We start from the raw sequence: 25,934 nt of genomic DNA on the forward strand, positions 1-25,934 counted from the left end.
GTGTGCGTGTATGCATTTGTGTCATACCTGGTGTGTTTGTTTGCGTAACAGCTCTAAATTGAGTGGTCTGGGTATAAAAATGGATGTGTGTGACCTGGTTTAACAGGAATTTAGCACTACACTCCTTTGTGAAATGTAGTGCAGACTACTATAAGAAACACATTTTCATTCAAGAGCCAGCCATGTGACAATTAAATGTGTGTAAATTTCCAAGGAAAACAATTTGGCAGATTAGATCGGAGCAAGCAGGGATCATAAAAAAGGAAATAAAAATCTGATTCAATCTAAATTGCTTCGAAACAGCCGTGGCAGTGGCACTCAACCTAATGTTTTAGTCTTAATTGTTTCCACTGTGTATTGAACGGTATAATTGAGGCTATGTATCAAATGTAATTGCAGTGCTCAACACTTCCATTAGTTCCATACACAGTAAAAAGTGTTAATGTATAAATTTGTAACTATGAGAGTGAACAAATGTAACTGGTCCATATGGTTCCGTTTGTTCACGCTCATGAGTTAAATGAATATAGCATTTTGCAGTGTATGATTGTGTAATCGGACGTAGAACTAAGGATATAATATAACCTCCACAGAAGGAGACTGAGGACCCAATATGACGTTAGAGGGTGTGTGTGAGCTGTATTCCCAACCGAGTTGCCCTCAGGGGGATAACCTATAAATATGGTCCAGTGGTTCACAACCCCCTGACACTTACAGTATCACCCCGCGGACCCCCATTTGAAAAGATATGCCAGGGACCTCCATAAGATAAGACTTTTATGACTCTAGCAGTTGTTCTCAACCTGTTTAATTTCAAGGACCGCCCAGTTTGACATGCATTAGGCTATGGACCTCCATTTAATGGCATTTCTATCTCTGGGACCCCCAATTTACAGTATATTGTAAAATCACTGTTAGTTTAACTCTGAGAGTGTATACATTTGTGAAACAAGCGCTCCTTCCATGATGCATCTCAGTTAATCGCATTTTGGTTGGGAATCACTAGCACGCTGTTTAGCTTATAAATTTGTGTTGCTTACTTTGAAGATCAGGACAGAAAGAAGAGCATCTCAGAGGTGGTTAGAGGTGTGATTGGCTGTTTCTCAGAGGTGGTTAGAGGTCAGAGGTGTGATTGGCTGTTTCAAGAATGTTACCGCTTTGTAGTCAACTTGTACAAATGCAAGCTAGTGCAAAGTGAAACGTGTGAGATTGGGCTTGTGTGTGTGTGTGTGTGTGTGTGTGTGTGTGTGTGTGTGTGTGTGTGTGTGTGTGTGTGTGTGTGTGTGTGTGGTGAGTGTATGACTATGCGTGAACATGGGAGTGTGCGTGCATATACGTGCAGTTTCCGCGCGTGTGTGTGTGTGCGCGCGTTTGCGTTATTAACAGTGGCGGTGTGTGCGTTCTCCCCTGCGTGTTTTTCTTCTCTTGTCCTCGCATGCCTTTCGCATGTGCATGTGTATGCGCCGGCGTGCCACACTTGGTTCTGCCCGCCTGCACCCTGTTGTGTGTGTATGTGGTGTGTGTACGCGTGCGGGTGTATGCGTGTGTGTGTATGTTTATACGTATGTTCCAGGAGAGCCAGTGGCTGGACAGCGTGTCTCTACTGATCAGTGACTCTCTGGAAGGAGAAATGCTAATGATCGACAACCTGTCCGGCTCTGTCTTTCACCACTACTCCTCCCCTCCACCCCTCTGCAAGGACTGCAAGGGCCACCCGCAAGAGGTACGGGCATGCACGCACGCACGCGCACACACACACACACACACACACACACACACACACACACACACACACACACACACACACACACACACACACACACACAGTGAAATGAGCAAACGTGCACGCATGCATCTTGTACAGACTTGCAGACTTACTTGACACATGGAAATGCATGCATATCCTCCTGGGTGTTAACTCTAAGGGTGCACAGGTTAATTTGGTCACATTTTGTACACTCTCAGAGTTGAATTACTGGTAACTCATAGGATGAATAGGAGCTTGTATTTGCATGCGTCCTCTAATCATGCAAGACAGCTTGAACTAACAACGGTGATGGTGATAATACTGTTAATGTACTGTATGTACTGTATACCGTCGATGTCGGGTGGAAACCACGTATCTCCATACAGTATTTACTTTGTCATACTACAGTGTCAAACAAAAGTAGAAAAGAATTGCCGATCTACAAGCTCGCAGCGTGTCTCATCGCGCTTTTAGATCGGCGTTTTTTTTTTTTTTTTTTTTAAGTGACAGTGCTTCTGTTAAGTGTTTTTTTATTTTCTGGAAAGTAACGATTTTGGACATACAAGATTTCCGTCCGACAGTGACGACACGTCTAAAAGCCTTTGTGCTGCCATATTGCGGCTGCGGTCAGTGGTCAGTACCGTGGCAGATGGCGAGGTGAATGAGTCCTGTTGCATGCACGCGCATGGAGTGTCCTCCTGCAAGCACTCCTGATATGCATGCCACGCGCTCACTCTCTCCAACAAGCGTGTGCAGTCCGATCTCCAAGTGTTCGCTATGTCGAGAACCCCCAAGGTAAAACATGCAGTACACAAACACATACACATGTTACAGAAACTTGTGCACAAACAAAGTAGTAGCTAGCTGGGAGAATGAGCAAATAGGCACACACACACACACACACACACACACACACACACACACACACTTGTCCATCACAATGATAAAGTGCAGCGGGTCACCTCGGAAAAAAAGCAATAACTGGACTCTGAACCTCCTCACCTGTCACTCCTTTCTGCCTGTTATGCCTGCAGAAGCTGTCAAAGCATCAATCTGTTCTACACCCCCCACCCTCCTCTTTTACATGTTTGCTCTCTCTCTGTCTCTATACCTCTCATCCATCCACCAGTGGTGAAAAGTAACCGAATACATTTACTTATACTGTACTTGAGGTGTACTTTACTTGAGTATTTCCAATTTCAAATACTTTTACTTCTACTCCACTACATCTCGGATCCAAACATTTTACTGAAGTTTGAATCCACTGCATTTAGTTTAGTATAGTTGCTATAGTTACTTTCTAGATTGTATTTATTATTATTACAAAGCATATGGTAACCACTTATTTGTACCACATGTATTTTCTTCACTCAAACTATATTTGAGTACTTTCTCCACCATCCATCCATCCATCCATCCATCCATCCATCCATCCATCCATCCATCCTTCTTTTCTAGTTAACCCTGATGATTTATTGTATCCCGCCCCATGTTGCTGACTCTCCACTGCCTCTGTCCTTCAACGCTGTGCGTGTGTGCGTGTGCGTGCGTGCGTGTGCGTGTGTGTGTGTGTGTGTGTGTGTGTGTGTGTGTGTGTGTGTGTGTGTGTGTGTGTGTGTGTGTGTGTGTGTGTGTGTGTGTGTGTGTGTGTGTGTGTGTGTGTGTGTGTGTGTGTGTGTGTGCGCGCGCATGTGTGCTTATCATTTTGAGACAGCTGAATCTCTCACCTCGTGTGGGAGATGTGTGCAATGTGATCTCTGTGCAGGTAGACAAGAGGTACTTGGGAATATAATTTATAAATCACACTCAATCTCCTTAATTGGATCCCCTCCTGTCTGTCTGTCTCCAGTATGTTTGGAAGGGGAGGGAGCGAGTAACGGTCCTATGAGGACATGGGCAGATTTGACATGGCCACATTGAGGCTAAGATCAAGTTGGGTTCTAACACAAATAGTTTGAACATTTTTATTCTACATACCGGTATTTGTTTTTACCATTTGGTATTTCTCCCACAATGTGTCCATTTCTCCCATGTAGTCTCTACATGGCGGAACAGCACATCATCATTACCATGCATGTACATTGTTAGTTATAGTCTTTATTTAGACCTATAAAGACACTTTATTAGTGTTATTCCAGTTACAGTATAATGTGCTGTTGCACTGGGCTTATGGTGCACTTATAATACTAATTAAAGTAATAAACCTTGTTATCTGCATAATTATTAACATCATATAAACGAGTGTTATGAAGCCTTATACGTGTATTATAATGCGTTATTAATGTGATTATAATTCATTGTAGACATGACGTTTAAGTACCGTGTTTACTTTACATCTGATCACCTTGAAGAGAAAAATATTTAAAAGGTTAAACGTGTCGCACTTAAAGACCCTGTGACCAGAAACGGGGATATTACGGGTTCATCGCTTATTATTCAAAATATGAAAATGAAACAAATAAGATTGGCTACATAAATGCATGAGTTTTCCTGCACTCATACTGCCTGTAAATGTGCCAGTGGGAAGTTTTAATAAATCACCATGGACCTTTCGTGGCAGAACGCCAGAACATTTTACTTGAAACTAGTCTAAATTCTAAAAATACACACACATCAGAAACTCAGAGTTGGTTGCAGGATAAATATGGTTGACTATTAGTCACATCAAAGCAGGCTCTTTTCTGTCACCAAATCTGTGAAAGCTTTGCACTGTCACCATCCATCACTTAGCTGGCACTCCTCCACCAATGTGGCATCACACTTTATTTGTGTTGGTGCCACATGGAGCTCTGATTTCCATTTCATGGGGTGGTTAATGATAGCTGGAAGCAACACACACACCTATAGCGTATATTGCTGCCTCTCTCAAATCCATGAGCTGCTTAGTAGGCTTGCTCTATTTCTCCTGCTCTATTTCTCCTCTCTCTCTCTCTCTCTCTCTCTCTCTCTCTCTCTCTCTCTCTCTCTCTATCCCTCTCTCTCTCTCTGCCTCTTGGGTGGTGGTAATTTACTGTTGCATATGAGCCATGAATTTCCCTTTATGAAGCTCTTTGTCGCTCTCACCCACGGCCATGTGTTAATACATCGCCAACAGTCCACACTCCATTGGATTTCAGTCGGCCATATTTCAAGCCCACAAGCCTTCTCTCTCTCTCTCTCTCTCTCTCTCACACACACACACACACACACACACACACACACACACACACACACACACACACACACACACACACACACACACACTATGACCAATATGGACACCCTTTTTAATTTCTGTTCCTAATTACTGTCCTTTGTCCTGCATGTCAATGTAAATCTTAAAGCTACAGCTTATCATTCCAGACCATTGGTCCTTGGTCTGTCAGTGGGCATGTCGCTAAATCCCACCCCCAAAAGTGATTGTCCAATGCCAATCCAAATTGTTTAGCAACTGTTGCTATGCAGGTCAAGCTTTCTCCACCTCATAGCTGTCAATGTTATTTTGCATGCATGTGTTGTTGATGGATTATTTACATGGAGAAATCCGGTCATTTAACATGCATCTCTATGGGGGAGAAGGACAGCTTGCCCTGTCTCCTCGCTGCTAATGTGTCTATTGGACGCCCTTTGCAGTCTGTGCGCACCTCTTACAGAATTACAATATTATTGATGGATACAATGACCAAATATAACAGCTGTGAGATCCATAATCATTTCCAATTCTTCCCTCAGCGAGCGATGTGCAAGTACATGCAATGATTTGATCATGTGTAGAATTTCACTGGTTGCATCTGAATGGGAAATTACATACTGTGTCATCCGTAGAGAAATGCTGGCTAGCTGAAGAATGTGCCCTGAATTGAATAGCATATTGAATGACATTGGAAAGATTATAAAACCCACATCAAAGCACGCGCCCCTTAACCTCACGTCTGTTTGATCGGCTTTGCAAGGAAATGGACGCCAGGTTATTCAAGGGGAGGTCGGTGGCAAGTGTTTGAGATACGGGATTGAGTTACGTGAAACACCGCTGAGATTCCTTTTTCTGAAAAGTCACCGGTGGTAGAACATTGCAATGACGAGGACGAAGGGGTCGCAAAGCTCACTTCCCTGTGCGACGTGTTGAACCTTCTTCAAGAACTCATTCTGCATGGCTGCATTGGAAGCCAAGCTAGAACTGTGGAGATAAAGAGTGAGTGAACAAACAGGGGCACTGTTCCAGGCAGTACAAAGCACTGAGCAGTAGGTGAAACCCCCTGTTCCAGGCAGTACAAAGCACTGAGCAGTAGGTGAAACCCCCTGTTCCAGGCAGTACAAAGCACTGAGCAGTAGGTGAAACCCCCTGTTCCAGGCAGTACAAAGCACTGAGCAGTAGGTGAAACCCCCTGTTCCAGGCAGTACAAAGCACTGAGCAGTAGGTGAAACCCCCTCAGACACGTACCTATGGGGTCCCCGGACCCCGCTTTGAGAAGCACTGTTTATGGAATTAAATCATCACTAATGTGTGCCAGGCCCAATCGCCCAACATCAGTGTCTGACCTCATTAATGGTCATGTTGCTAAATGGAAGCAAATGATTCGGGTTGCTACTGTAATGTAGCCTCCAGATTCCAGAAAGAAATGCAATGTGATTTTAAGGGGGAGTGGTTAATCAGGCTATACCTGTAAAGTGCTTTGCTACTATAACAATCTCCTATTGGTTTTTGGAAACAATTGCTGCTGCAATTTGCCTTCATTCATCCACAGGGGCATTAGTGATGTCAGGCACGTCATGTTGGGCGATGAGGCCTGGCTTGCATTTTCCGTTTGAATTCCTTTCCAAAAGTTGTTTGATAGGGTTCAGACATGATGACATGATGGCCTTCTGCAAATGGTTTGGCACAAAACTGGAAGCACACAATTCTCTAGAATGTCATTATAGCATTAAGATATCCATTCATCGGAACAAAGGACACAATAAGGATGACCACTGACTCTTGGTCACATGCACGCACATTCACACACTCATGCACGTGCACATGCACACACACACACACACACACACACACACACACACGCGCACATGTTCACACAGTCACACGCGCACACACACACACACACACACACACACACACACACACACACACACACACACACACACACACACTCTCTCTCTCTCTCTCTCTCTCTCAATATACTGCTTCCTTGTTCCTGTTTCCCCACTTTGCTGCCATTTCACGGGAATCCGTTATTCGTTTGATGAAGACAAAGTGATGTTATTATGTTTTAAACAAACTCTCACGCCCCCTACTTTCTTCACAGAAATGTAGAAGAAATACCAACGGGATACTGATAGTGACTCCATCACTTTGTCAGACGCTGACTAAGTATATCAATACACTTGCTGTCTCCGAGGCATATCAAAGACATTAGTCAAACAAAGGAGATCATCAGAGATTCACATCAATTGCTCTTCTCATACTGAAGCATGAAACCATGGTTGATAAAATGCCACATGCAAGGCACATACGCACATAGGAACCAGCCTTGTGTCCCTGCCTGAGTGCCTTCATAGGATTATTTCTACTAGCCCTTACCCGTTGTGAGATATTTGCCCCCCTCTTGTGGCCGTGGGGGGGTACTGCGCCCGGTGCGTTTTTAATTCACTAATAAATCTTGCATCCTTTGGTATTCTTCTCCTGATAAACTACACGGTTTGCACACATCTCACCATGCACAACGGCGACAGGTAGCCTGTCCACACATGGACCGCTACTTTGCATTCATATTCATGTCATATTGACAGTACAATACCCATTTTTGCATTTTTTAATCCACTAATAAATTCATTATAAATCATTAATGTGTCAATTTGGAAAAAGGGCTCCATTAAGACCTCCATATAATTATGGTCCATGCCTGTGTGAAAAGTGGGAGTGATTGGGCCAGCCAATGTTGAGATAAAGCGCTGTCAGGGACATTCAGACATTCAGACATTCGCTGAATTTTAGTATGATGATGATGATGATGACTACAGATCAGTTGTTCCCAACCTTTTCTGGATCAGAGGTCTTTTGAAATGCGGCTGCCTTGGCGACCAGAAGTGGTCAGAGGGGTGGTTTAGGTTTTAAAGTATAACTATGCAAAGTTATACATTTCATAACTGTGACCAGCAACGCTTTAGTTATGAGCCGTGGATACAGCTTGTTTTGATCAAAAACACAATTTGTGAAAAGAATCCGAGATAAATGTATTTTAAAAAATCTGTTTACATTGAAATGGACAGAGGCAGACTTTTTAACTTCCGATTCATTTCTCGATCGCCTAGCAACCGAGAGCTATTAATACAGTAGTGAAGAGCATAATCTAACTTAGTTCTCCCCTTCTGAGAAGTCTAGTTTTAGGATATATGCCTAACAAACAACACATGTCTATCCTATGCACCTCACGCACAAAAGTGTGAACTTGCTAGGTTCCATTGATAGGCCTTTTAGACGATAAATGGGTAAAAAACGAATAATTTTAACTACATGCACATTTGTTGTTTCAGTGGGTTTAGATTGTTTCAAAATTCTCTTTCGTCATTAATAGACTGTAAACTACTTTTAATTTTGAGTCATCTGTCCCAAACATCCTTGCATGGCCCTGATGCCACATGCAAATCTAAAAATATAAATACAAGGTGTGGAGTCACACATGTAAGTATTGCATCCGGTTTAACAATCAACCACAGAGTCTCCTGGCTACAATAGAGCCTAATAGCGGTTTTAACCGTATTCCAGAGTTACAGAATACAGATGCCTTTATTGCCTTTTCCCTCGACATTTGAGTAATTCTGAGCGAATTCCTTGCAGCAGATCAGGATGGCGGAGATCGAGCAGCTGTCGGACAAGTCCTCGTCCCCCGCCCTGCCGGACGACCTCAGCCTGGACGAACACACAGCCTACCAGCTGCTGTCGCAAGAGGGCAAGGTGGGTGTGGGTGCTGGGTGTCACCAGAGGACAAAGTGGGTGTGGGTGCTGGGTGTCACCAGAGGACAAGGTGGGTGCTGGGTGTCACCAGAGGACAAGGTGGGTGTGGGTGCTGGGTGTCACCAGGGGACAAGGTGGGTGCTCAGATCGGTGAACCAATCCACTGCCTGTTTTCTACAGACCAATCATACAGGCTGGGCCAGGCTAGGAAAACAATGACTTGGGGTAGTGGTTCTCATAGTGTGGTACGCAGACACTCAGGGCTTCTTGAGGGGGTTCCATGAGGTCCACAGCTAAATGTATACTGTATAGCATTAAACCACTGTAAACCTACCGTATACATTGGGTATTTGAAAATTGCTGATCTATAAGCTTACAATGTGCCACAATTTCGCCACATTGCACTCTTACATATTCTAAACTGTTCCTCCATGCTAACTGTGGTCGTGTTTTTAATTTAGTTGTTGAAAGTTTAAAAAGGAACTAACTATTGTGTTGCACAACAAAGTCCTCAGTGCTAATTTATCCATTAGTAACAGAGTATGTAGAGGTGAAAATTACACGCCCGGTCGGAGCTGCGGTGGGCTCGGGAGGAAGTTATGTAATTGTTTACCTGTACCACTTATTCTTGGATATAATAAGTAGAAAACGTTTGGTCCAGAATACAATAAGAACTGTCCGCAGAGCCCCTGCAGTACTAATGAACCACTGCACTTCCATCGCCTCGGAGCACCCATGACTTGGTTCAGTGCTAAATCATTATTCCAAGCACTAAACACATATACCGGTAACCACAAAGCTTTCTATATTCTTTCTTTTTGCTTCTTTCTTTTTAAGGTCTTTTCCTTCAGTATTTTCTCATTTGAATTAGAGATAATGGACCTCTGGGCTCCAGATGGCTCTTTATCCCATTCACCACATGTATCAGTAGCAAATCTTTGAAGAATCTCTTCCTTCCATCCACCACAGGCCATCTCATGAATAAACCTCTCCCCAGCTCCCATCGCTGATGCCCTCTCTTTCTCTCTCACACACTCACTCTTGAGCCCCATGCATAGTTTGTCGCATGCGGAGAATAGCAGACCTACAAGCTCACAATGGGCCTGATTCATTAAAAAGAAATACGCCACCGTTGCACTGTGGCGGAAACAGATATCGTATTTATCCGTCCGATCAAGCTACGTTGAGATGACGTGTTATTCAGAGAAGCTGGTGTAATCACTTCATTTATGCGGATCGCTGAGTGTATCCTTTCCGCATTTTCCCCAAGCGATTCGCCTGTTGTCGCCTGGTTAGTTGGAACATCCACGCCCATTCTACACCATATAAGGCAACAGGAAATCTCGAAATACGTCATCATAGCCGGCACAGAGGATTCCCAAACTTTAAATTCTATACAACAGCGCGATGAGCTTGTAGAGTAGTTAATTTTGACAGGAGGTTCTCTGCACGGACAGATCTTCAAGCAAACAGCGCGAGTTATATGTATAAAAATAATTATAAACGAAACTTGCCAACTTGGCACGCATTGCTTCACTCGATCCTTAAATGTCAGAGTTAACTGATATGTTACAGTTACTTTCACATAATGAGAAAGAAGTTAATTTGTACTGTTCACCACACGACCAAATGCTATATACAACTCGGCAATGATACTGATGAATGCACTGCAGGGTTATAAAAAAAGAAAGAACACTCGCCTGCAGAAGTAAAATAGATATCCGATGTATCAGATGTAAATTCATTTCATGATGTCGCCATATTAAAATGATTCGCGGGACACGGCAAACTTGATTCATCTCATGATGAGATCAATGTAGTAGCTAGCCTACAGCATATAGCCTACACAGCTACAACGTTGCCCATATTATAATTAATTAAGGTGAGCTGGCTTAAAACTGACTGGCCAAATTGCACGCGCTGATGCCATAATGTGGATTTATAGCCCTCGTCGTGACTGCTGTCTGTCTGTCAGACCGGCATGTCTGTGAACCATAGAATGCCATAGATAGACCATATAACAGTCGGGCCGGGCCGTGTTCTGTCCTTGCCGGGCTCACCGCGCCGTTATATTAATTTTCCAATGTAAATTTCACCCAGATTGGACTCTGTTCAGCGGCCGCATGCTGCTGTCCGCCCCACACACACACACACACACACACACACACCGACAGTCAGAGAACTGACTCACTAAATAACACTAACACACACTAAACAATGTTGGATTCGTACAGTGCAGAATGCAGATAAGTGTAGGCCTATGTTCTTATTATAATTGTGAGTTTGTTTTTTAACATGCAGCGTGAGTCCACGGGAGCCGATCTACAAGCTCACAACACGTTGCACTGCGAGTAGCCTAGAGAAGGCTGTCAAGTGAGCAGCGCAATCGCGCATGCTATAGAAATATCCTAATAAATAAATAAAAATGTGTCGCTTGCAGGGGCAGTTTCCTTATGGGACTTGCCTCTAGAATGCATGCATAGGCATACAAGTGCAAGTTTTATATATCATTTTTTTATGTGCTGAACAATGTTATAGGGTCGGGACACATGCCTACATATTTTATCTGTGATTTGGGAACTATTTATTGATTCAGCATGAAGACTAAAGCCTTCTGAATATATCCGTAAATTCGTCCGCCACCTAAAGAGGTCCCGTGGGATTTTACGGAGTTTCCGACCAACCTACGTGAGCGTCAAGTTCACGGCCATTTCCATGAATTCCAAATTAATGTGGGAAATCCACGTAAATGCCTTTCCGCTAGCTTCACGTCATTATATCAGCGTAAACGCGTTGAAGAATCAGGCCCAATGTGTCTCATCCGCGACACATTGTGAGCTTGTAGTTCTGCTATTTTCTCTGTGTGACACCGCCGTGCGATGGAACATGAATTATCCTTTTCTCTCCCTCTCTCTCTCTCTCTCTCGTCTCTGCATTGCCTCCGCATTCCTTTGCTCTCAACTCTCGGGCTGCTACACACCCTGCCTAGTGTTCAGCAGGAATCCAAAATGGCACTAAAGGGCCACCCAGTGTGGGGAGAAAGCAACTCCAAGGGGCCTTGACCAAGCACATGTGCCGTGACAGAGAAGATTAGATAGATAGTTCAAGGACACTGAAAATATAATATATGAAAATATTTTGTGCCAAAGTGACTGATGTGCCATCATCAGACCCTTATTTCAGAGTAAAAATGACTCTGGATTTTATAGTCTACTCACTGTACTATAAAGATGAAGTAAACCCAGAGCTAAAAATCAAATCAAAGTGCATGGTCTGTGACTGTGCCGCCCGTGGCCTAATGCATATATGAAACTGGGGGTCCTTGAAAGTGTAAAGGTTGAGAATCGCCGCAGTGCTATGGTTCCAGACAATGAACATTTATTTTTCACAAAGCGGCACTTTATTTTTAAATGCTGGTATAAAGTACGATTATGCACCAGCAAAATGATGCATAACACACAGCCCAGCGGACCCTTGCTGTATGCCTCCACTGTGGACTATCAATAAAGGCAGAAAAAGACAAAAAATTGGGGTCATTAAATCCAATCGGGGTGGCCATCGCCCCTATAGTGTATGATACACTCCATAATGCTGGTGATGAATCACTGCCTTAAAGGACCTATAACATAAAATTCAACTTTTTCAATTTCTTTTGTGTTTTTGGGGCTCCCATGTGTGTTTTCTATCCCCACAAATAACCAATTTTGAACAATCAGGCCTTCATGTCATATGGGTGTTTTAATGGAAATTGCTCTCAGAAACAGCTCGACTCATTTTGGCCTCATCGTGATGTCATCAATGTCACCCTACTTTGTATAATTCCTCCTTTTCTTCAGTCTTCAGTTGCAAATTTGCATTTCCACTTTGTTTACAATGTCCACCATTGTTGATTTTCCAAGCTGGCATGGAATGGAAACAAGCCTGGTTTTATCTAGCATGAGTATTATAATGACTCAAATATTAAATAATCTGCATATCAGCACCCTCTCCACCTCAGGACATTGTGGTACTGCAGCTAAAACTGCTTTCAAAGTCCAGAAAGAATTGACAAGGCTGGTTATATCAGAGTGGTGATTGAGGCTCAAACCATTAGAAATAACTTTGAGGGACATAGACAATATGATTATTAAATATTAAAAGCAGTTTTAAAATGCATGTTATTTGCGCTTTAACTCTTTTCTACCAGGTCCATATACGGACCCCGCCGCTAGGGGACGTTGTTTGCTAGGTCCGTATATATACAGACCCTGCTGCTAATATAGGGGACGTTGTTTGCTAGGTCCAGTATATATACTGATCTGGTTGCTGTGGCAACGCTCCATCACCAACAGCTATGGGGCGTTAAATCCATTTACCTCGTTTACAAGCAGGATTTTCAAACCTCCATAAGTCGGAATTTTGGAGAGCTGTCCTTGGTGGATCTTCTGCCATCCAAAGTTTGGATGTCATTTGTGACTTTTTACCGCGTCGCTCCCGACATGTAAAAGTTTCTGACGACAGATAAACAGTGTGCGCTTGCACTAATGATAGCGAAGTGTGTGTGTTGAGTGTGTGTGGGGTCGTGGGGCGGGCAAGCTCCTCTTAAAGTGGACACGGATGTTGGCACAGCTTAACTTCATTCATGCTAATAGCTAGCAGCAGAGAAAGTTAAGGTATAGCGGTGACCACAAGGCCCTGCACGTCACTTTATGTCAAATGCATCGACCCCCCTCCCCCCCCATCTTTCATCACACATATCTGTTATCTGCAATTCTGAAGTCTGTCCCCCGACATGTGCAGTTATCCTGTTTCTTTATGTGAGGCTTATGGCAAAACTGAGTGAGAGCCCACGCATTCACAAGCACCACTCTGTCATCCCATCCGATAGATTTATTGGAAAATGCTTTATTTTCTCTCTGTGTGTGTGTGTGTGTGTGTGTGTGTGTGTGTGTGTGTGTGTGTGTGTGTGTGTGTGTGTGTGTGTGTGTGTGTGTGTGCGTGTGCGTTTGCGTGCGCATGTTTGTTCTTTCAGGGGAGGAGCAGCTGTGACTCCCACAGCTCCGAGGAGGCTGCGGGAAGTGGAGGTGGTGTTCAGGTAGGAGGCCATCACCAGACCCTCACCCACCAGGCCCTGATGGGGCTGGAGAGACCCTGCAGTGCCCTCAGCTCTGGACCCGAGGAGGAGATTGCCCTGCTGGAGATGGAGGCGCAGACGGACCAGGACCATGGAACGCCACTTCACCACAGCCCCAGTGAGTCCATTCAGACTGATGGTGGTGGTAGGCGCTAACCTGACTCCGCCAGATGATGGCAGCAGTGAGTTCCTCCTCCTGCTCCCATCTGGTCTCTCTTGGGCAGAGACGATGCACTCCGATCAAATGCTGATCGGAGCGATATGCGGCCGCTAGAGGCTCAACGTCTCAACGTGAGTTGTGAGTGCGTTCTATGTGCTGCTTTTAATGGCCTTTATCTCCAAATCAGCGCAATGAATGTCGTTTCTAGTCAAAATAGTTTTTTTCAGTGAGAGAACAACAACCGGTCAAGAGACCACACACATCATTAAGTCATCGTAACATCCGGTTACAAATATTTGGCTCTTCAAAATCAGGGTTGAAAGGGGAAAAACCTTGGCAATGCGCGATAAATTAATGAAATAATCATGACAGGGATTGTGTTAATTCTACGAAACCGGGGTGTATATGTGCGCGTGTGAGTGTGTGTCTTGTATAACTAGGGCACCTTCCAACCTCAAACTGGACACCAATATAAGTGTGTGCAATGGGTCAAGTTATTTTAAGTTGTGCTGGTCAAATGAGTATAATTGTATGTTTTTGGACTGCTGTGTTTCTATCAAGTTTTGGACAAAGCACTTTATCAGTTTAGAGTTTAGAGTATATAAGTCTCAGGCATCATTTACGTAACATTCAGAAAACCCAAATGTTCCAAAAATAAAAAAACTGAAAGAGGAAAGAGATCAATTGAACCCCAGCATCTATATTCAGGATGCTGAACAGCCAACGCAAGTACAAGAATATCAACAAACTCACCCTTTTACCAACTTGCCTCGGGCATACAGCCGGTGGAACTGCTCAGCCTGGTATTCCTAAACGTAACAATATAAATTATGCTTAAACGGTTAAATCTAACATTAAACTTAACCCCAGTAAACTATGCCTAACCCTAAACTTACCACATTTCTAACCTCATTCTCAGTAAAAAACATATACAAGAATACAAGAAGCGCCCCACCGTGTGGTCGACGTGAGGTCGGTGGAAAAAAAACAACTAGGGCAAGCGTGTTTTAAGGCGCGCATTCGGGATACCAAGTACAATGCCAGCTCATTTCAATCTATAGGGTTTAATGAAGTTATGACTTGGACCTTCCTTCCTCTCCAGGTGGGGTTTCAGATGGCAACAACACGGAGAGGAGTGAAGAGGAGGAGGAGGAGAGGAGAGGAGGTCCCAGTAGCAGATCACCTCTCTTCCAGCCTGCGGCGCTGCCCATCCCTGCACCGCCCCACAGCAGCAGGCGTCTGCGCCTGTCCAGGAGCCTGAGGCTGACCTCGCCAGCCTCCTGGGCCTCCATGCGCTCTCCAGGAGCACACCGCAAGATGCTCTGCACACAGGCAAGAAGGGGGGAGGGCGCCTTGTTCTGAGGCAATGGTGGAAAACAATCTGGGACTACTTGCGTAGTTCCATTTTGTCCATCTCAGAGCCAAAGTTGTAATTTTGATGTTTTACATTAACCACTTGTAGCCCTATTTTATACTTTATATAGCTATTTGAAAATTGGCAATAGTTTGATGCCATTCCTTTTGCACTTTTGTTCAACAAAACATTTGAATAGAGGCCTTTACACTTGTAACTTGTAATACTTGAGTATTTTTATATTGTGATATTACTACATCTGAGTACTTCTTCCACGGCGTTGTTTGATGGGACAACATGTGAGAAAGCCAAACATAGACTAATTATACTTTAATCCATGATTATGTTGTCTTACATCTTCTCAAAGATGGCGTTTTGAGGAAGTAATTAGATGGCTCTGGTGAAGGCGTGATAGAAGCTGTGTTTGCTGCTCATTTGGATAAGGGATTGGCCCGTGACCTGCTTCATGTTGACAGTGATAATGAATATTGTAGCCAGTGCAAAAACAATATTGTATTATTACTTTCGGGGGGAAAACCTTATATGTTCAAAACCGTTAGTAAATAGAAAGAATCTGTGTTCCAATTGATCCAATGTAGTTATTATTTAGTCACGATCTCTCTTTTAATACTTTTCATTCGTTCAATATTTATAAAACACACAGAGACACTTAACACCTTTCACTTGTGAGGATGTAGACTGGCTAATTTGCCTACTTTCATGTGGCATGAGTTGTTAACGTCAATGAGCTGCAGTGTTCATATCCAGCCCTTTCATTTTGTCTTCAGTTCCCGTCGCACAGCGACTCGTCCCTGGCCACGGGCAGCTCCGAGAGCAGCCTCCAGACCACGCTGGAAGAAGGCCTGAGCTTCAGCGTCTCTCCCCCTCAGAACCTGGAGCTTCCCTCGCCCATGGCACCCTTACCGCCGTCCTACCCCGCCGCGCCAACGCCGGATGACGACAACAGCACCGCCATTTCCCAGACCCCACCGAGACCTATTCTGGGTCTCCCGTCCACGCTGACCCTCCAGGCCACCCTGGGCCACCAGCGGAGCCAGAGCAGCGGCCGGGGCAGCACCAGCCCGGGTTACACCCGCGACGACTCCATCGACCCCTCCGACGAGGACCAGGGCATCGTGATGATGATGGGTCCGTCCACCAGGGGGGGCTGCGTCTCCAGCCAGGCGGGCGAGCACAGCGAACACTTGTCGGAGACGCTGAGCAGCCTGTCGCTCACCTCTCTGCTGTCGCCCGGCTCTACGACGCCCGCCGGCGGCAGCGCGGTGAAGAAGTGCAACAGTACGGGCAGCCTGGAGCAAGGGGGTGTGCTCCTGTCGTTGCGGGGGGGCAGGGAGGGTCACAACAGGGACATCCTGGGTTTGGAACTAATGGACCAGCGGGGCTTCCTGGCCAACCCCTGGACGGCGGTGGTCGGGGAGAGAAAGAACGAGGGAGGAGGTGGAGGAAGGGAGGATGGGGAGGAGGGCTTCAAGGGAAAGAGCTCTAGCCAAACGGCGGTGGGTCCCTGTCGGAAAAACAGATGAAACTCACCGGCCGGGTCGCTTTATTTCTTTGTCGTTCCATTCCTTGGATCTGAAACCCTATTGCTGTCCCTCTCACTTTTTCTGTCCGACCTGAGGCAGAGAGAGGCTTGATGATGACACATGATGTCCTGTCTTCCCAACCCCACTCCACCCCCCAAAAAAAACTCATTCTGGCCCCCTTCTACACATTTGTGACCTCCACCCAGTCCTACTTTGTGCTACCTAGGGGAGTGGTCCAGTCCTGGAACTGTCGTTGAGGATTATAAAGAGGTCCTTTGAGTTGGGGCCTGGGGGACAGGAGAATGGGCTCTCGTCTCCTCTTTAGGGATGTATGTAGCCCCCCCCTGGAAGAAGTGCCGTGGAAAGTTCTGGTCATGTTCACAGACCAGGAGAGGCCCGAATTACATTGGGGAGTTTTTCACGAGGAGCAGAGACAGAGCTAAAAAACAACAACAACAACAACAATACAGACTAGTCTTGCTGTTGCGTTCCCTTTTCCTTATTCCTCAGTTTTGTTTTCTCCGTTTGTTTCCGTCTCTGCTCGGGCTCAATGAAGAAAAATGCTGACATGGAGCCATCCACACTGAAAAAGCCCTCCGTGCTGAGTGACAAGAGGCTGGCTTTGTTTATGTCTCTGAGGCAACACTATAGTGAGTGGGAGGAAGCACGAGAGACAGAGCATCCAGGGCAGCCGAAGGAAGGAAGGAAGACAACAAGGAAGGAAGGGATGAAAAGATGGATGAATGGGCCGGTGAATGGAGGGGGAAGGGAGGAGGTATAGGTCATTTGTTTTGGCTGGGCGAGCAGAAAGCGGATCTAATGTCCATCTGTTCTGGCAGACGGAGACAACAGGTCCTACTGGACACTCTGGCACACCAGAGCTTCTGCTGAGAACCCGGTGAAAGAGAAGGTGGAGGAGAGTTCAGGAGTATTTGCGTGAGCATGTGTGTGTGTGTTTGTATGTGTGTGTGTGTCTGTGTGTGTGTGTGTGTGTGTGTGTGTGTGTGTGTGTGTGTGTGTGTGTGTGTGTGTGTGTGTGTGTGTGTGCGCGCGTGTGTGTGTGTGATAACCACCTCAGGGTTGTTGAGGCATGCATACAAATTGTCCTTATCATCACCTCGCCTTCTTGCACCTGTATCTCTCGCGATAAAATCGGAAGAATATCAGTATCGATATTATCAAAGTTCTGCGCTTCAGCAACTTGGCGTCGGCAGCGGCCGCGGAAAAGATTCCGTTAGTGCAACACATCGCAGAGGTCTTAACCTTGCATGCATTGATATGTGAAATTGTTTTCATCTTTTTTATTTAATTTGTATTCTGAACATCTTCAGCATTCCTCAACTATATTTAAAACATAAAAGAAAAGAAGTGAGTCGGATGGAAAACTATAACCCCTCCTCCTCCCACAGAAAGATTGGAATTTTGGGGCATTGACATTTTGCAACATGCCCTCCACCCCCAAAGCTATGGTTGTTTAAGAGAGACACTTTGGATGGACTTTAAGCACACACCCGGTGACATCACTTGCTGTCGCCGTGCGCTCAGATTTGGTTACAATAGACAATACAGAGACAGTAGAGGTCCTGGGAACTATGACTGCATGAGGGAATTGCATTTAACCAAGATTTGTACCTGTATACAGATGTGTATGAAGATGTCAGTGTTGGATGATAACGTGTGATTTATATTCCACTATTTTTGTAGAAAAGGGAATAGGCACATGGATGTGATGCCATTCCTCTGTTCCTATTTACCTTAACCCATACAATCTTGTCTAAACTTATTGTCTGAAACCTTTTGTCTGCCAGTGGCTTCCAGTTTTATAAGGATGGGGTAAAGGAATATAAAACTCTTTTTTTAAGGCGTGTAGAGAGAGAGAGAGAGAGAGAGGGGGAGAGAGTGTAGTAAATAACCAAGCAAAAAAGATTCAAACTGACTTTGTGCACTCCCTCGGGCACTCGTTAATTGTCCTTGTGAAATTACTTTTGTTTTGTGTTTTTCTTTGGACATTGGAATAGGGGACAACCAAAGGAGGGAACAGCCATATTCTCTCAGCACACAAGCTCATCTCGCGCTCACTCTAGCTTACTGATGTTCCTGGACTGCAGGGAACTTTTGGTTTGCTTCTCTATCCTCCTACTGTATGCTAAGACCACAATGCAGCTTTAAGTTTAGTGTCACACCCGACATTATTGATTAGCAACACATTTGCCTTCCTTAGCATGGTTCTGGGATTGCAATAGAGGATGCTACTTCTATACCGCGATGCGCTTCCCTTCCCCTCTCCTCTCACACATCTGCTGTAGCAACCCGAACACCCCATGTCTGCAATCTGAATCTGTCACTGTATCAATGAACACAGATATTGCATCTTTTGAATGCAAATGTTTTGGAGCATCGCCACTTGATTATTACAATTAGAACATGTTCATCTTGAAGCCTGATCTATAGAGGTAGACTGTTGTAGCTCAAGTGTTTTAATCATGACTTAGTTTTTCTTGAAAATGATGAGGTGATGGATGCAGTGGGGGGAAAGAAACTGAGGGTTTGACCGTTTTTTTGGTCATGCAAATTCACTTGGTGACTGTCAGATGATGTTTGATCACACAATGTTTGATATCGACGAGTGGCACAAGCGGCAGCCGTGTGTGTTTGTGTGTGTGTGCGTGTGTGTGTGTGTGTGTGTGTGCGCGCATGTGCGTGTGAGTTTTAACTTCTGCGGAAGGGACAGCTTTGGGGCTGAGGAGGGGAAACCTGAAGCTACTTGGAAGGGCTGTTTTCGCTTCAAAGATAATGTCCTTCCTACGAATCCTTATGTCAATGAATATGGCATCAAAGGTTAAAGCCTGACTACACAGCAATAAATGTTCTATGTGTATGCCCAGTTTAAATGTGATTTGTTTTTATTTCAGAATACCACAGACGTAATATTGGTTGTGTTTTATGTTTACGCTGATAAGAACTATTGTCGTCATGGAAGGTTCTACCTTGAACTCACTACCAACTTTTTCTGCTTGAAAATCTTGAACGCACTCGCCAGCCCACCCATCTGACCGCTTAAATCTACTCGCCAGCCCACCCATCTGACCCCTTTAATCTACTCTGTCTGTGTCTCATAGGAGGGTTCAGAAACCGTCTTCCAGTGACATAATCGATGGGGCTAATAGAAACTGCAGGCTTTCTATTCCTGAAAAGTTACAATGTAATAACGGAAGAATTTTAGATGTGTTTTAGTTTATTGTCATATTTGTGCTTTTGTTGTGTTATACTTTCACTTTTGCATGTTTGTTTGAAATGATTTTCTTTAATTTGCTGTGAGTTTGATAGAGATTATTGCCCAGTGATTTTACTTTATTGTTTTGCGTATTTTGTGTTGAGTTGCATGATATTTTATATAACCTTTATTTTTCCACTGACTGAAACTAACCCTGGCTTATAGTAATCAAGGACCTGCAGCTTCAAGGACCTGCACCTGCGTTGGGTGTGGTCAACCAGGAGCCAGACTGCAGAGAGTGTTTGGAGGGAGAGAGGTTGGAGCTGTGTTTGAGGAGAGGAGACCATATAGCTCCCACGGGCTGGGGCCATGACGGGGGGTCGGGACACTCCAGCTGGGGGCCAGTGGTAGCCGTGAGCAGGTTGACTGCCACGACCATGTCCCCCGACTGCTGTGTGCCCGGCCCGATCCAGCCTGTGGGGGGGCCGAGAGGAGAAGAGAGGGAGAGACGCCACGACAGAGAAAGCAGTAGAGAGAGGTTTCGGGAGCCTTGAGGAGAGCTGGATGTGTAAAGAGAACAAGTAATGAACTGACGGAGAGTAGGGGAACTGGTTAGGGAAGACGGGTTGCACTACGCACTTTAGAGCTACAACACAAGGCGAACTTGGACTCCAGACGAGGCGGCAGAGAGGTTGCGATACTGCAAGCCAAAGACAGCCCAGGTTAACGCCTGCGTCACCTGTAAGTACCCAACCACAGTATTGCCAACGTTTGAACCCGTCTGTCGAGCTGCTATTCGAATGGAGTGCCATGGAACAGATGAACTGGCGTATATTTAATTGTGTGTTTCAGCGACTACAAGAGGCGTAGAAGATTATACCCCTTCCCTGACTGTCTGTACAACCTCCCCTTTGCTGCTTTGCACACTGTTGTTTGCACAGTATTGATATAAGGACATTTTAATTATTGATTGTTTTGTTTGTTTTGTTTTTGGTTAAGATTTTAGTCTAGTTAGTTTTATTTAGGATTTTAGGCGTTTTTAATAATTAACTGTATTTTTCTATTGGCCCACTTTCTAGAGTGTCCACTGTATTAGTTTTGTACTGTACTTTGTACCAAACTGGCACCTCGACAGAGTGCATTTCTAGTTTTAAATTGTAGTGAAATCCGAAGCAATTTGGTAGCAGGATAGAGGACAAATGTCCAAAAGGCATAAGAAAATCCAGGTCCAGGCACTCCAGGGTGGATTTTACAAGTAAAAGGCCTTTATTAGAATTTGGGGCAGAGACATTATAAATACATCAACCTGTATCAGCTCGCGCCTTCTATTATGGGTGTGACTTCTGTGTAGGCCTATATCTGGTATAGAGACACCCAGATTGAAACCGGGAAAATCCCCAGCCAAACCAGGACATCTGTATTCTGTTCTAGCCTAAGTCTGACGGTAGCGACAGAGGTTGTGTGAAATGAGGACAATTTGCAGCCTGTCCCAGCTGTGTGCCCACGGTGTGAGATCCATTAGACATGCGCACTGAACTCCAAGGTGTTGTGTACTTGCACTTCTCCAGCACCTTATCTGTGCTCTCAAATCCAACCAACGCACTGCTCCCCCCAGGGGGGAGGAGGGGTGACGACGTCCTTCAAATGTCACCGCAAGAGTGTTGGCGGAGGTGTGTGTGAGCCCGGGCGAGGATTGAGTGCTCATGTGTCTGCCTCAATGCAGTGAGCGGGATAGGGGTCATGCACCGAAAATTGCCTTCCTAAAAGTAAGTGTGTGTGTGTGTGTGTGTGTGTGTGTGAGAGAGAGAGATACAGTAAGCATTGAACCTGGGAATTCAGTTAGCAAGCCTCTTTGGGTTTGTGCACCTGCTTGGTTGATTTCCTCACACAGGAGAACACATAATTTCAAATGTGTTGGTGACGCGGTTAATAACCCATCCAACGTATGACCTTGAAGGAAGCCTTTCAGGACGAGTGCAGTTTATTCCATTTACCCGGTATTTCAGAGTCCATTGGATGAACCAAAGCTCTTCCAAACAGCAGGATAATGGCTCCCAAGCCACCCCAGCTCTTCTACTGTATACTTTAACACCGGGTTCTGCTATTTCTGTTCTACATGGGGAGGGGGGGCGCGTTGTTATTGTATATCTATCTCCCTGCTCTTAATGTTTAATGATGGCTGTATAATTGTGCCGAGCAGGGAGTAAATGTAGCAGAGCCGAACACTAAGATAAATTATTATATGCACACTTGTATTCTGATTCAATAATAAATATTTGTTCAATCTATTTGAGAGTTATCTGACTGAACTGCATTCTGGATATCTATAATTGAATTCTTACTAGGAGAAAAAAATATACCATTTCAGATATCTACAGTGCAATTCTTACTAGGACAAACTGCCATTTCAGATATCCAAAACTACATTTGTACTATGAAATAATATGAAATATTATTTATACAAAATGTTATGGATGTCTGGAATATCTTTTATTTTTTAATTTTGGATATCTGAAATGATAGTTTCTCCTAGTAAGAATTGGATTGTAGAAATATTAAATGGTAGTTTCTCATAATAAGAATTCAATTGTATTTGTTGATATCCAAAATGTATTTTCTGTTCTACTAAAAAGCTGGAGAGACCGGGATTGAACAAACATTCTATTGTATATTCTACAAATACTAACAAACAAATATTGCTTCCTTTGTACAGGACCTCCAGCGGTCTGAGCTCACAGTGCGTCCCAATCTCACCTATTATGCACACAATGGGGACGCTAACATTCATAACGATACAGCCAAGTCTGCAGGGCAACAGATGACCAAAACATAAAGGAGAGATTGCATTGGATGGAAAGGCATTGGAGGCTTTTTGTTTCCCTCTGCATTTCACAGGTCATCCTGTCATGTGGTCACCTTTTATGGTGTCACAACAACCCGCCTTTATCTGTGTCACTCGCTGGATCCGCCGAGACAATCAGTGGGCGCAGGCGACTCCCGTGGCACGCTGCCTGGCCTCGAGGACTGACGTGTGTGTGTGTGTGTGTGTGTGTGCGTGCGCGACCGGGCGGCATGTGGGCAACGTTGTGAGCTGCTGCACATCAAGGTTCCTTAGATGTATGTGATTAAGGGTATTTCATGGAGGACGGGAGAAAGAGGGAGACGGAGACAGATGAGTGTGTGTAGCACAGAAGGAGCACAGGAGGCGCTCAACAAAGTTAAGAAGGTAGGAACTAGCTTAGGGCAGATGGGGACAAAGTAATAAAACCACCAATCTCCAAATAATAATATCCCATAAAACATCATTACAGGATAGAGCAGCACAAGCAGCACATCTATCTTCCTTCCCCCGGCCCACCAAAGACAAACAAAAGGCTCTGGATAACATCTAATGGCTTCTTCATTATATGCTCAATGACCCCATGGGGTCGTCCTCTCTGAATGTGGGTCCTGTTCAGAAGACAATATCTAACATTTCACATTATTGCTGCCCACAGTGGCACTTAATTCACCTCTTGGCAGATCAAAAACCACTCAAGCGTAAGTGACTCATTAGGGGATGTGTGCCGATACTAAAACAAACATCATCCAATAAACTAAAATGCCTTGAATTTAATAAAACAACCTACACAAGATAAATTACGTATACGTTGTTGAACGGAGACACTCAGGGCTCTATACTAGTGGCTGTCTCACTGTCTGTTATGGTTATAATGCTACTCAAAGAAATGTACTGTATGTCTTCTGACAGAGCACTTTACAACTAATTACTACCAGACCCTTCACCCAGGAGTCCGCTCAGTTCCTTATCCAGGCCTCACTTATCTCACAGCTTGACTACTGCAAGTGGGTCTCTCTCAGAGGACCCCTCATAACTCAGTCAGCAGCAAGCAAACCGTAGGCTAGCCCATTTGTAGTATATGGATAATGAATAAGCCTATACTGTATTAGCTTGAGAGATAACTGTGAGCATACTTTAGATTTCCCTTACCTCAGATGTAGACCCCCCCCCCCCCCCCCACGTCTCCCCCACTCCTCTGATCTCATTCAAATAGGTGGCTCTGTGTCCTCTTTGAACTCACTCATCTGGGCAGGGAGGCATGCACGCGCCCACGTATTATACACACCAATTGGAGTGGATGGACTCTGCAGTGGCATCCATGGTGTGATGAACGTGGCAGACAGTGTATCCATGGTGTGATGAACGTGGCAGACAGTGTATCCATGGTGTGGTGAACGTGGCAGACAGTGTATCCATGGTGTGTGATGAACGTGGCAGACAGTGTATCCATGGTGTGGTGAACGTGGCAGACAGTGTATCCATGGTGTGATGAACGTGGTAGACAGTGTATCCATGGTGTGGTGAACGTGGTAGACAGTGTATCCATGGTGTGGTGAACGTGGCAGACAGTGTATCCATGGTGTGATGAACGTGGCAGACAGTGTATCCATGGTGTGATGAACGTGGCAGACAGTGTATCCATGGTGTGTGGTGAACGTGGCAGACAGTGTATCCATGGTGTGGTGAACGTGGCAGACAGTGTATCCATGGTGTGATGAACGTGGCAGACAGTGTATCCATGGTGTGATGAACGTGGTAGACAGTGTATCCATGGTGTGGTGAACGTGGCAGACAGTGTATCCATGGTGTGATGAACGTGGCAGACAGTGTATCCATGGTGTGATGAACGTGGTAGACAGTGTATCCATGGTGTGGTGAACGTGGCAGACAGTGTATCCATGGTGTGGTGAACGTGGTAGACAGTGTATCCATGGTGTGTGGTGAACGTGGCAGACAGTGTATCCATGGTGTGGTGAACGTGGCAGACAGTGTATCCATGGTGTGTGATGAACGTGGCAGACAGTGTACTACAGAATATGGCATGTCGGGGATCAGCTCTAAAGGCTGGAGCTTATCGTCTCAGAACTCCACTCTCCATCCACCCCCACACCCACACCTTGTCTCTCTCTCCCTCTATATCTGCTCTTATTCTTCTATCACCCACCCCCCCCCCTCTCTCTCTCTCTCTCTCTCTCTCTCTCCCTCTCTATATCTGCTCTTATTCTTCTATCATCTCTCTCTCTCTCTCTCTCTCTCTCTGCCTGACCAAGGTAAAGCAATTGCTAACAACAGCGAACCTGTGAAAATGTAAACTGTGAGATGGCAAAAAGAGCTGACTCTGCTATAAGCCTCAGGGCTTTTCTCTATATGAGCCACTGACCAGCTCATGCTTGACATGAAATGTGTTTTGAATAAGTGTGCCCCTGCATGAGCTATTGTGCACTGTCATCTCTCTAGAGTGCCAAATGTGTGGTCCCTCTATTGGATCTCTAATCTGCATGTGCATCCCGTTTGGGTTAACCACTTAACCCAAATTGCAGATTGATTGATTGAATACTACAAACACGGTCTAAGAGGATTTAAACCCAAGAAAGCCTTGTTTCCATTAGGAGTCCTTCAACAGAGTGCTCCAGAGTCCAGACTTCCCTCTCCAGAGCAACATTAGTGACTTCCTCCTGGGGGATTCCGAGACGTTCCAAGGCCAGTGTGTCTATGTGTTTCCTCCAACTGCGCCTTGGTCTGCCCTGGGGTCTCCTCCCAGTGGGACGTGCGTGAAGATACAAAGTACAGATACTGGGTCAAAAACATTATCTAAATTCAAAATACAAATACTGGTCTGAGAAATGTATTTGAGATACAAATACGTATTTTGAAAATACATGAAAATACATTTTCATGAACATGTATATAATGATAAGTAAATTCATAATTGATTGCCAAATATTAAATTAATGACTGTCAGAATGTCTAATAAATTGAAGATTATTAAGAATGATACACTTTATATTTTAAGCAAATCAAACAGGACCCAC

The 25,934-nt window shown here is 44.8% G+C and overlaps 1 protein-coding gene across 1 annotated transcript in view; it reads left to right on the forward strand.

The window, feature by feature from the left end:
* LOC308323308 (voltage-dependent T-type calcium channel subunit alpha-1I-like) overlaps positions 1-16,846 on the forward strand; it is a gene marked incomplete at its 3' end in the record, with an annotated part of 202,182 nt that extends 185,336 nt beyond the window's left edge. The window contains exons 35-39 of the mRNA XM_080775029.1: positions 1,574-1,723; positions 8,559-8,675; positions 13,687-13,906; positions 15,051-15,280; positions 16,091-16,846. Coding sequence (XP_080631155.1) covers positions 1,574-1,723; positions 8,559-8,675; positions 13,687-13,906; positions 15,051-15,280; positions 16,091-16,846 — 1,473 coding nt within the window. The remainder of the gene's footprint in view (positions 1-1,573; positions 1,724-8,558; positions 8,676-13,686; positions 13,907-15,050; positions 15,281-16,090) is intronic.
* Positions 16,847-25,934: the final 9,088 nt, after the last annotated feature.

This window comes from Protomyctophum bolini, assembly GCF_963924005.1.
Source record: "Protomyctophum bolini genome assembly, chromosome: 11".
Lineage (NCBI taxonomy): Eukaryota > Metazoa > Chordata > Actinopteri > Myctophiformes > Myctophidae > Protomyctophum > Protomyctophum bolini.